This window comes from Sebastes umbrosus, chromosome 8, assembly GCF_015220745.1.
Source record: "Sebastes umbrosus isolate fSebUmb1 chromosome 8, fSebUmb1.pri, whole genome shotgun sequence".
In the NCBI taxonomy this organism is placed as follows: domain Eukaryota; kingdom Metazoa; phylum Chordata; class Actinopteri; order Perciformes; family Sebastidae; genus Sebastes; species Sebastes umbrosus.
Genome location: NC_051276.1, coordinates 29,144,977 through 29,158,467, shown reverse-complemented (window position 1 = coordinate 29,158,467; position 13,491 = coordinate 29,144,977). Strand labels below are relative to the sequence as shown.

Here is a 13,491-nt window from a genome sequence, read left to right as displayed (position 1 = left end):
TATATATTTATTACTGGAAATCAATTAACAACACAAAACAATGACAAATATTGTTTAGAAACCTTCACAGGTACTGCATTTAACATAAAGAAATATGCTCAAATCATAACATGACAAGCTCAAACCCAACAGACAACAACAGCTGTCAGTGTGTCAGTGTGCTGACTTGACTATGACTTGCCCCAAACTGCATGTGATTATCATAAAGTGGGCATGTCTGTAAAGAGGAGACTCGTGGGTACCCAAAAAAACCCATTTTCATTCACATATCCTGAGGTCGGAGGTCAAGGGACCCCTTTGAAAATGGCCATGCCAGTTTTTCCTCGCCGAAATTTAGCGTACGTTTTGAACATTATTTAGCCTCCTTCCAGACAAGCTAATATGACTTGGATGGTACCAAGAAATTAGTGGCGTTAAAACCAATTTGCGTTAACACGTTATTATCGCGTTAACTTTGACAGCCCTACTAATTAGCCAATAGCATACTGTCCACAAATACTAAAGCTTTCATCAAAAGTTTTGTACACGATTGATAAACTGTCCGATTACACAAAATGTAATTACATATAGTAGGTACACAATCTCTCTCACCTAAATGCCAATTTCCAATTCAAACCTTAAAAGATTGAATTGAATGCCCTTGTCAATAGAAATACATGTTCACCAAAACCAGGTCGGTGTCCTGTCCCTGGTTGGGAGGCGGGTTGTGAAACCAGATCAGATGAACCAGGTTGACCCACTCAGACCGACGCTGTAAACCTGCAGCACTGTGTCAGTAACAGGGATAGTAGCTGAAGGTCAGCATCGCCTGAAGGGAAACACGCTCAGAGACGACGAGAAAGTGTCGACTTCTGCAGTGGTTTTGTTTGGTTGGTTTTGAGTGTTGCCGAACAATGTTCTAGTGTGTGTGTGTGTGTGTGTGAATGTGTGTGAATGTGTGTGTGTGTATGCGTATACACTAGAGGACAGTGTAATATTGTTTTGGAGCCTTGTGGTTGGGACGGAGCTAACACCTGAATGAACCTGTCACTGCAGACACATTGCTTTTTCAGCTCCAGCGATTACACTGCACCCAAACACACTCAACATTTTCTGGGTGGTTCTTTGTACGTGTGTCTGTGTGTGTGTGTGTGTGTGTGTGTGTGTGTGTGAGAGAGACAGAGAGAGAGGTGTGTAGCTTGTGCATTGCCTGTGTGCATGTGTCTGTGAGTGTGAGAGAGACATGAACAGAGAGTGAGAGTGACAGAGCATTGTGTCTCGCTGTGTATGTGTCTAAACCTCTGCTGTATTTTAGGTTTCTCCCTGGAAAATATGAAATAATGCTACTGCTACTGTGTCCTTTGAGGTTAAACAACAAGTCGAATTGATGGATACACACACATTGGCCATGGTGGACCTCACCAAAAAATGAAAAATTCTCATTAATTCAGGTGAACAAAAGTGTGGACAAAGTTTTCTCTTTTTTCTTTTGTCTCTCTTTGCTGCCCTGTAGCATTGCATTACTTCTACTTATCACACTTTAACTTACAAAGAACTGTAATTGCACAGTGTAGCATGACAGAGTGGTTGGACCAACAGAGAAAGAAAGTGATGCTTGTTGTAGAAATACAACCTATATATAGACAAAAGCGAATCAACTGTCGTCAACTAATGCTGCATTCATGTCATATTATAGTTACCGTAATTACCAGTTTTTGACTTGTAAATACGTTCAAGTCTTTCTAGAAGCTCAGAGTTGGTGTTTAATAATAAGGAAGTGCCTTAAGATTAAACAAACATGAATGCCTCAAGTCAGTTAAAGTCTGTTATTCAAGGTAATTGAACCCACATTTATTGGTTGTGATGCTATATTGTCAATGCACTTTGTGTTTTAACTTTGCAGTCGTATAATTGTCTTGAGATGTCCCATGACGTGAAGTCCTGAACACTGGAATGTTTCCTATCCACCTCATATGATGTAAATGTGCAGACTGGTCTCATATACTCTTCGTAGCCATTCCTATGAAAAGTAATGCACTGCAATTCGTATCCATCCCACAAAATCAATTTGTGTGTAATTCATGTAATTGTGAATGAGGAAGTATAAAGAGCGGTGCTCGCCGCGTAGGGAGGAAGTCGGGGTGAGCGGGTGGGTCAAAAAATACCTGACTTTCGCTGAGGAGACCGGCGTTGGTGTACCGTGTGAAACCAGAAGTCAACGTTGATTTATTTGTCACGTTGGATCCATCAGGTTTGGATTAAGTCGAGCCATTTTGTTCTGTTTACCTTCAGGCTTTGGTTGAGTTTGGGTTGTTTATTTTCAAATGTAATTTCATTTCACTTCTTATTATACTGGCACAGTTAAAACTGGCTTACAGCAGGTTCCCGTTCTGCAGCACATAAAAGAAAGAATCACATTACCATACCAAATACAAACAGAAACAATCAACAGAAACAAGTCAAACAACAAAACATAAACAGCTACGCAGACATTACAAAAGACTTAAAAGGACTTAGAAGGAGCGAGTAAGATGGCATTTGAGATTTGTATCAGTGGTTGCAGGTATGTGCTTCCATCAGATAATGTTTATCTGACTATTTGAAATGTGTAATAGGGGTTATTGCTCTAATGTAATATGGGATCTCATTCCAGAGTTTAGTGTGTGTGTGATCTCTGACCATAATTGTTTTTGTAAGGCGGTAATGGAATAAGTGCATGTGAAATTGTTCAAGTGATGCGTTCCTGACTTGAGTTGTGTCTTGGAAGTAGAGCAGTAAGTGTTGGAGGGGAGTTATTGTTGATCTGAAGGTAAGATTTAATGGCTAGATTATCATTGTAGTTCTGAAAAGTCAGAGTGTTAGAATGTGAAAGTGCAGTGGTGAGTCCAAGGGAGAAGGTTACCATGGTTCTCATAAGCTCTGCTGTTTAGTCTTTCTATTGGTTTATGGTTTCCCTCGTGGTGATGGACCAAATTGGGAGACAGTAAGGTTGAGATATGGTCTGATCTTGTTATAAACATGCAATTGCTGGTTGAGTTTTGTTAAGTTATGAATGTGGTTTTATTAAGTGAGATGTGAATCAACAACACATTCTGACTCCCAACTTGTCAAATACCGCCGCTTTGTCATTGGACCTACGCTTCAAACTATGACGCTCTAGTTACCCTTCTAGCGTCAGTTTTGGACATGTCAGGGATGGCGTGTCAGTTTCCACTTGATACATGCATACAGTCTCTTTTCAAAATAAACTTCCAACGTAGATTTACTTAGTTTTTAGGTTTACTTGGTTAGGTTTAGACAACAAACCTATAACCAACCTAGGTTTACTCAGTTTTTTTGTTTACTTAGGCAACAAAACTACCTGGTTAGGGTTAGGCAACAAAAGCACTTGGTTTGGCTTGGGAAAAGATCGCTGTTTGGATTCAAAGAACTAAGTTTGTTACGTAAAATAACTTCTTTTGTTACATAAGTACAAAAGTTACGTAACAAAACTGTAGTCAAAAAGCTCAGCGTTGTTTCACACGGGACATGACAGTGGTCTCCTGGAAAGTCCTGTTTGTTTGATCCATCCAACCTCAACACAGACTTCCTTGCTCTTTGTACTACGTCAGTTGCTCTGACCTTCTTATACTGACGCGAATGGATTTACATGGGAGTTAGTTGAAAGCCAGGTACGTCCCATCTATCAGATAATGACGGGCACTGGCAAAGTTGAGATATTTGACAAGTTGGGAGTGAGAACGGGTTGGAATTGAGGGATGCGCTAAGATATTTGTTGGTTTCTGTGATGGTTAGTGTTTGATATGCAAAATGAATGGGGTCTGACATACATAAAGATTTCTGAGGGGAATGAAAAAACATAAATTCTGTTTTGTTGACATTGATAGTTAGATGATTAGATTTCAACCAGTCATGTAAATAGTAAAGATCAGAAGAGAGTTGAATTTATGACATCAGGGTTTGAATCTGAAAGAAAAATGACAGTATCATCAGCATATATTAGACAATTAGAGTATTTAAACACATTAGGCAGGTCATTGATAAATAATAATAATGCCGACATGGTTGATAAGGTAGAGCAGAAACCATATTTAGAGTCACTGAGGACGTTATTGCTTTAAGATGATTGTCAGAGAGGATTTTTCTAATAATTTTGATACAACTTGGAGAATGAATATTGGCCTGTAGTTTGATATAAGAGCTGGATCCTCAGATTTAAATGTGGGGGTGATCTGAGCAGATTTCCAGGCAGAGAGGAAGATAGAAAAGCCTGATATAGAGATTGATCAGATAAGAAGAGGCATAAAGCTGTCAGCATGAGTCTTAAGAAAATGCATATTTAAACCATACATATCACAAGTATGAGAATTCTTCAAAGAGTTCCAAATATCAGACAGTCGAATCTGTGTGATCTCAGAGGAAGAGAACTGGTGGGATGTGGAAGAAGAAACAGGTGGGGGATGAGAGGAGAGAACCAAAGTTAGATGCTAGTTCTTTAACAGATGTGGCAAAATAATCATTGAAAGCTATATTTATTTCTAATGTGATACTTCAAAATGCGAATGAAAATATGTTTACGGAAAACACAACTTCTGACTGTGCCAATAGAAAAGAGCAGCTTGCACCTGCCCACTAATAGTCAGTAATGGAATAATGATGAAATAAAGCAAAGATAAGGGAGGCTGGGGTAAAATAGTGGTTATTCCTAAATCTTTCAATGTGACTAAAGAAAGAAAACCAAAGCAACATTTCTGTTTAAAGACGGGATAACTATAATATGATGTCGGGTTGGGTTTGGTAAGAGGCAGAGAGAAGCAGACAGATGGGTAGAGATAGATGAAAGAAAAGCAAGCATGATGGAGGGATCTGGAAGAGGTCAAGGTGGAGCTGACATCCATCAGTTTTCTCTCCTTAATCTATCTGTGTAACACATCGCTCACCCCATCTCCCTAGACACACACACACTCACACACACACACCCACACAGACATGCCAGATATCACAGACCCCCAGCAATTGGCTTTGTCATGACCTTTAACCCCTATATATATCTGTGTGTGTGTGTGTGTGTGTGTGTGTGTGTAAGACAGAGCTACAAAACGGTGGCTCCAAAATCAATTTACAGCTGCTTCTTTCTTTCTAATTCATGTTCCACTAGCTGCTGGACATGTGTGTGTTAAAGAGACAGTGACGTGGAAATAATGAAAAATACAGTCAGAGATATTTTCAGTTGCAAAACAGTATCTACATTATTTTCAAAGCATCTCACTTGACGCTGCGAAACAGTCGACTGTGGTGTGTGTTGAATGCTTATCTCCAAAATCCCACCCAGGAGACCTTTTGTGTTGCACTCGCTGGGAACTGTAAGTGAGTATATTTCACCGCTATCTTGACCACGGGGAAATGTACTGTCACATTTCAGATAGTGTTTTTATTTAAGACCCGTCGTGTTACTTCTGCTCTGTGTGCTACGACTTAAAGCACAACAAACACAGCATTTTATGGCAGTGTGTGACCATTTTATTTAATTTAGTCATTCATACATGAATTCATTGCGAATGTGACCATAATTTTGACTCCTAAACACAGCCCTAACTACGCCATTGTTGGCTCCTTCTAGAAGAAGGAGAAGCAAAGAATATCTGAGGGGATAAATGACACAGCGGGATAGGATTTACACTAGCAGCAGATAGAATTAGGATGTCTGACAGGCAGACAGGAAGCAGGTAATGACAGTCTACAAAGTTGTGAGGGCACGATGTGCTGCAGGAATCCAAGTAGTCAGAATGACAGACAAATTTCTGGATGTAGGAATCAGAATAGAGACGTAGAAGTGAAGACAACATTTTTTTTTTTTTTTTAAAGTTGCTGTAGTTTCCAGGTAGAAAGTTTAAATTGAATCTGAAAATGATGATCTGGAAGTTTTATTAACAGATTCCTATTATAATGACTGATCTTTGTCATGATTTTCAGATCAATAATGTCTCTTGGAATCACTCTCACGCAGTGGCTTTAGAGGTGCTGGTTGGCAGATTTCTTACTTTTCACCTGATTCAACTGTGATCAGGCCATTAAGTAGGCCATATCGGTCGCTATAAGCACTAAAGATGTTGGTCATTAGGGGCCTGCTACGCCTACTACATTGTAAAAGTGAAAGCGAAATTTCAAAGCAACACATTGTAACATGTAAAACCCAATAAAACGTTACGTTTTTAACACAGACAAAAAGGCTTCTTTACGTTTAGGCAACAAAACCACTTAGTAAAGTTAAGGGAAAAATGTGTTTTGGCTTAAAATAACTATGATTCAAAAGTGAAAGTGAAACTTGTGAACACAAAGACAACTACACAGGATGCAAAACCTGGCCTCCTGGGTGACAACCCTGTATTTTATGTCCCACCGAGCGCACCCGACCTCCACCCCTGGAGTTTCATACTGTCTATACTACAGCACCTGACTTCTGCTTCTGCTCCTGTCATTATTACTACAGTTGCTAGAGGTCGCTGTCGTGTTCTTTTACACCTTCTTTCGGTGATCTACCATGTGAATAGATGATAAAACCTAATATTGGGTGTAGTAGGCCCCTATTAACCCACATCTATGGGGCTTATAGCGACCAATAATGCCTATTTGATAGCCTGACAACAGACAGAGCCAGGCTAGCTATGTCCCCTTGTTTCAGTCTTTAAGCTAAGCTAAACTAAAGTAGATATGAGCCTGCATCCAAAACATCTTGAGCAATGCTACTACAGTGTAGTCTGTGCTGATGCTCAACATCATTAGCATTGTAAACATAATATTATTACACACACTCACCAACATAAAGAGAGAGGCACATAAACACACTTGCGCAGGCTTTTCGGAGGAAGCGTAAAGCTTCTATCCTTTGAGCTGTAAAATGTCTCATTATTTTTGGATGCCGTTATTTGACTCCTCATTTCTCTCCCACACCCACTTACACACACACACACACACAGATAGCTTTTGCACCTTCTTCGCAGTCCTCAAGGCAGAAGCACTCCTCATCATTAGCACTTCCATCACCAAGATCCTCGCCATCATCGCCCTTCATCATCCTGATCATTATTATCATCATAATCACATTTTCACAAGTGGCAGTACAGTACACGCTTAGTGTGGATGTAAACTACAGATTTTTTTCTCAGCTCCAAAGATTGTGAAAGGGTTTTATTTTGGGCTTTCAAAGTTAACACTACATGCCACTCTTTACATTGTCTGGCCAGTCAGAGTGGTTATCAGGGCTCGTCAGAGGATGTTTTTGCAGGAAATACCAAAAACAATATTTGGGTTTTTAAAACAGAAAATGCATAAGATTTCAATTTAAATTTTTTTTTTCCCGTTTCTCTCTGTGTCTGTAGATTGGAAAGTCCATCATATGAGGTGATGCAGCTGGACTTTGAGGTGGATAACGTGATCAACCTGGTGCCAACCCAGACTCTACACTGGAACGTCGAGTACCCGGCCGGCATGCAGGCGGCTTCCAGGCAAACGGAGAAAGTCTCGCACCTCTACATCAGCAACGCAGACATACAGGGAATCGTACCGCTGGCTGAGGTAAGGAATGACTCAACAGATGAGTAGAGATATAGATATCTATGAGCATACATATTGACATACCCAGCAGCACACATTTCTTATGCTGGAATAGATTATTTCCCCTCCATTTCCCCTCCTCCTGCTAACCTTCTTGCTGAGCTCATCCCCCCTCCTCCAGGTTGATCAAAGCTGGAAAGGTCAGCTTGTTTACCCCCTCCTGTTGCTACAAGCCTCCTGGTCACACACACACAGCAGGTTTCACCCTTATAGGTTTCAAAATGACGAGCAGACTCACATACATGGGCACACAACCACCTACCCACGCACTAATGCTTCCCTCGTGTATGCGTCATGCTGGCAGGTGTCATTCCTGGTGAGACTCAAGCACAGTTTGCCTCTATAGGTCTTAAAAACTGCTTTCCATATAGACCCGAACCGCTATTGTTCTAGACTTCAGTGTCACTTTGAGTTTAGTTCACAACAAAAATAATAAAAATTGAGTTATTATTTGCATACTTGGAAGATGGGAGGAAATAATGTGATGTAATCAAATTACCAATTACAACTCAATAATGCAACTCATGAGAAAGTGAATAGCTAACGTTTGCTCTGCAAGACATACTGTGTTATATAGATGCAACTATTAATCAATTAATTGATCAACTATTATATTAATCGCCAACTATTTTGATGATCGCTTAATTGGTTTGAGTATTTTTTTAATTTTTTTTAAGAAAATAAAAGTAATAATTCTCTGATTCCAGAGTCTTAAATGTGAATAATTTATGTTTTTTTTTACACCTTTATGATAGTACATTGTGTATTGCGACTATTTGTAACTTTCAGAAATGCTTCTTAACAGCGACACCTGTGGCCGTGAAATCAACGAAAGTCAGCGTCGGGCTCGCGCTTGCTCGCTCTAAATATACCTGAACGAGCATCACTCAAAACAGTGAGGCGACACACGTCAGCTAAAACCACAATATCACTCTATATTTCAGCTGCTTGGCAGTAATGTTAGCTGACCAGACGAAGGTCTCTCCATGAACATGATTTAGATCTGATCCTAGTGTTGGCTTTTCCTGCCTAAGTGCAGGCTGAAGCAGCGGCGCTCTGCAGCGTGTCTCCCTGCTCTCTCCGCCCGCAGCCGGAGAGAGCAGAGGAGACACCGGCACCCGGTCGGTAACGAGAAGACAACGCAGAGGAGGAGGGTACAGCGGCTACACGCGAACGCGCACATGCGAGCGCGCATGTGTGACGACCCGCTACATTTATGCGCGTACAAAGTTACAAATAGTCCCTTTAAGTATTGCAATTTAATATCACGATTTATTATGAATTTTGTTAACTTTTTTGACACTAGACCATGGGAAAAAGTTGAATCATACACATCTAGGGACTTTTACTTTGGAAAACATCTAAATTAATACATTAAAATGTTTGAAGTAAAAATTTTCCCATCCCTATTATACACCATTTCTGCCAATAAATCCCCCTAAATCCGACACACTGGACCTTCAAATGAAATATGCTTTTCTAAAATACGAACGTCTATGCATGTTGTACTTCATATTTCTCTGCGTATAGTGTTGCCATCAGAAAGTCTGAATTGAAGTTAAATTCAAAGCTTCCTGTCTGGGGAAAGAGAGCTAACCTTTACATAAGAATGATGACTTTGGGCTTGTACTTACTTTTTTATCAGACAGGGTCAGGTGAAGGAAAAGATTGCATTAAAAGTCTGCTTTCATCTGTAACATTTCTCATCATCACCACCATTACTTCATACATTCACAGATCAAAACAGACACATCCCGTAACAGACATCGCTGCTCTGGCTACAGCAACCAAGAACCTCAGGCTAAAAAGTGAGGAGGAGGATGCTTTTCAAAATACTCCCAGTTCCATTACCACTGAGGTAGAGCTAATCTGGCCTGATAGCCCTCCTTCAAACAGCAAAGCCCTAGTGAGAAAACCCAATTTTGTTCTGGGCTTTTGCAACCCCTGTCTCTTTCACACACACTGGAAAAGCAAGCTTGAAACCTTCATTTCAAATAGCAGTGCTGTTGGGATTTTACTAGCTTTTTTTAGAGGGGGCCGTGTGAATGGAGCTCTGGGGTGGATAAAGCTACATCTCATCCTCCTGTATTCCCTGAAACAGAAGCATTTGAATACATTTTTCAGTAAAAATAAATGCTCATGGATATTAGTTGAACGCTTAAAGTATAAAATGAGATCACAACTTTGACCCTTTGAGCTTGTGATGTATTGAAATGTCTTTTTAGGGCTGTCAATCGATTAAAATATTTAACTGAGATTAATCGCGTGATTATCCGCAGTTATTTGTGATTAATCGCATATTAATCACACATTTTTCATTCTGTACCTCAAAGGGAGATAAGTATTTGATAGTCTTATCAACATGGAAGTGGGCATATATGCTTGCTTTAAGCAAATTTATGTATATATTTATGTTTTGATTCACATATCTTAACATCAAACGTTAAGGGACCCCTTTGAAAATAGCCTTGTCAGTTTTTCCTCGCCAAAATTAGCGTTTTATAGCCTCCTTTGCGACACGCTAGTATGACTGGTTGATACCAATGGATTCCTTAGTTTTTCTTGTTTTGTATGATGCCAGTATGTTCAGCTTTTTCAGCTTTAAAACTGAGCAAGTTGTGTTATTGCATTTAAGTAATTAGTGGTGTTAAAACTAATTTGCATTATCGCGTTAACTTTGACAGCCTTTTTGTGTCATTAATTTCCACTAACTTGACAGAAATGACATTGAAATACCCTTTAATTATTTTTTTCTTTTAGATTATTATAATTTGTAAAACACACAATTTTTTGTTTGTTTTTGTTCCATCTAAAAACATGATCAATTTGATCCTCTTCTGCGGATTAGTTATAAGGATGTGTGGCAAAATGAAGGATGAACATGAAGTGGCTTATTAACTGAAGAGGCTTATTAAAGTGTTGGGTAACCACAGGCCTCCATAACATCTTCAGTGCTCCTTAGAATAGATTCTACAAGTCTCTGCAACCCTACTGGAGGGATGAACACCATTCTCAAAGATAAAACAAAAACATAGGTGTTTTTTAATGATGGTGATGGAGAGCAATGTCTGACGTGTCAAAAATCTCCCACAGGTGTTAAGTTGGGTTGAGATCCGGTGACTCTGAAACTTCTCCAGTCAAACGATACCTGCATTCAATCCTTTTTGTTGCTCACAGTCAATCACAAAGCGTTCTTTAATTTAATGCAACGTTCATATCCCACTACTGCAGCTCACATCTCAACATAGAAGTGGTTGAGCCAGCGGATAGTAGTAGTAACGGCGTGAACAGTGCTAACAGCGTGAACAGTACTAACAACGGCAACGGTGCTGACAGAGCTAACAGTTTTAACCTGAGAGTGGGCTTTATGCCTCCGCCACGACGCCGTACTGCCACCGTGGGTCAAGGGAAGACGTTATAAGCGATAACAAAACGTATGAGCACAGTACAGAGCGGCTGCTATTATCCATGACACACACAGCTTCCATTCACATGATGGGTATCAAATGAAGTACTCTTTTGATACTGGTATCACTTTAAGGGCTCTGGTATTGGTACTGGTGTCATAATTTTTGAAACGATACCCAGCCCTATTCAAAACAGATAAAAAAATGTGACATCTATATTATAATTACATGTATTATTACTCTTAAAGCCTTTGCACACACACACACACACACACACACACACACACACACGCACACACACAAGAAAATACACAAATAATCAGTTTGATTTTCTCTCCCTCCATCTCTTTATTGCCCCTCTCTTTTGGGTAAAAGCATCAAAATCGCTGTTATTACAAGCCATTGCAGTCTCCTGATTTGTTTACCAAAACATCTGACCAGGTGTTGATTGCTGGTTAAGGTGCCTGTCCCTGAGAGGGGTCTCTGTGAAAGGTCATTGAGATGAAAGCGACAACGTTTTTTGGGTCTTCGGAGTATGGAAGGGGAAGGAATCAAATTATAAGCTGGAATCTTCAAAGGGAGCCGGATGTAAAAGCTTTCACAAAGTCTCGCATCCTCCTTCCTAAACAATTCCACATCTGAGGATTAGAACAAGAGTATAATATCACAAGTACACTCATGTGACAAAATTTGGGATCTTTACAGCTGTTACATATTTTAACAACCTAGAAACTAAACCTCACACATAATTGCATCAGGAGCACTCAGCGCCGGCTTTTAAACATTATTTCTCTGTCTGATCTGTCTGGGCGGTTCAACTCCACCTCAGCCATCTTCTACCGTCTCCCAAATCAAAAGTCGGCTTATCAACAGCACTGATGTGGTAATGCAGTGAGTTCTCTCTTTACAAGGCAATAATGAAAACCAGAACACTGCCTGTCATTACCGAGCCCTCTCCGACATTTTCCTCCTAATTCCGCATATCCATTAAGGTTCTGGTCTCTTGGCTGAGCGGGAAAGAAAGAGGCCCTCTTCAGGAAACGAGGGATTATTAGGAGTAATTTGTCTCCTGCGGGGGCTGAAAAATTGGTTTCATCTTTTAGAGAGGAGTACAGAGGTGAGGAGAGGAGAAAGAGTTAGGGAGAGTGGGAGGTGGGGAGACAGAAAGAGAGATAGAAGCAGAGATAGACTGACAGATAGAAGTGAGATTTGAGAGGGAACATTTTATTAAAACAATTCATTTATTGTCAGCTGTTTTTGCCACCTCTCATTTGAAGCCAATACTATGATGAAGCTGTTAGCATTAGTCCACTCAATGACACATTTTCTAATAATGTTCCTGGTGCATTATTTCTGCAAAAAGTCAAACAAAAATTACAAGAAAACAAACTCTAGAACCCGAGCGCCCCCGGTAGTTACAAAACATCGCTATTTCATAACCATCTATGTACAGAACATATGATTGTTATACCGTTTTGAAATCCTGGGGTCTTCAGCTTTCAGGACACGTAAACCAAGTGTATGTAGTCCAAAGTATTTCTTATTATGCAGTATTTTAACAATAAAGTTGCACAGAAATAAACGTTGTAAATATAAGAACAAGTTGTGATCAAAAGATCTGTGATAGTTTTATCATAAATCTACTATTTCATGCTTGATATCGTTGGAAATTAGAATTTCCAAGCCCTCCAACAGACCTTAAATGTACCTCATATCACATACACAGCCACAACAGACAGCAGGTGAGACATAGCCGTCAAACTTCACATTTACAGTCGCACTCACACTGACACAGATGTATGTTCTTGTCAAAATATTTCACCCAGGTTATTTTGGTTATTTTGGCCCAAAACGGCAGATTTAGTCACTTTGTATAGTCAAGGTGGCGTTGGCAGGAAGTCCTGCTGATCCTCATAATCATTGTCGATGGGATCTTGGTTTTAATGGTTTGAAATTAAGATGTTATACTAGGCGAGGACAACATTTTTTATTTTTGTATTACTTCTCCATTGGAATCTCCATGGTAATATAGTTTAGTTTACTTACAATTTATTCATACTCCTTAGCTTTTTTCCTTTCAAATAAGACCAAATGTATGCATATAAGCTTTATGGTTGAGGAGCTAGTACTGATTTATGTTGGGTAGTAATTTTAGGCGTTTTAAACAAAAATATACATCCGTTTTTATGAGAGTAATTTACTACAGTTTTTAACCCTCAATCAGCAAAATAAAAAGAAACAGTTATTGCATTGTACCACATTTCCTATGCTGCGTCAGTCTTGTCACTGTCCCCCTCAAACAAACCATCTATCACCTAACGCACAGAGCCGTTGCTGAGCTGCAGCAGAGTGTGGATTATTTTTTTTTATTATTTATTGCCTAAAGGGAACAGTAGGGTGGAACAGGGGAAGTGCAAACTGTTGGAGAAGTGAAAATATGAATTCCCCAAGCTGAAAAGTGGACTTGCAGTCAATCCTTTGAATGGCAACC

At 39.8% G+C, this 13,491-nt stretch overlaps 1 protein-coding gene across 1 annotated transcript in view; it reads left to right on the top strand.

The window, feature by feature from the left end:
* si:dkey-215k6.1 (transmembrane protein 132C) overlaps positions 1–13,491 on the top strand; it is a 295,611-nt gene that overhangs the window by 204,711 nt on the left and 77,409 nt on the right. The window contains exon 5 of the mRNA XM_037777558.1: positions 7,359–7,554. Within this exon, the coding sequence (XP_037633486.1) occupies positions 7,359–7,554 (196 nt within the window). The remainder of the gene's footprint in view (positions 1–7,358; positions 7,555–13,491) is intronic.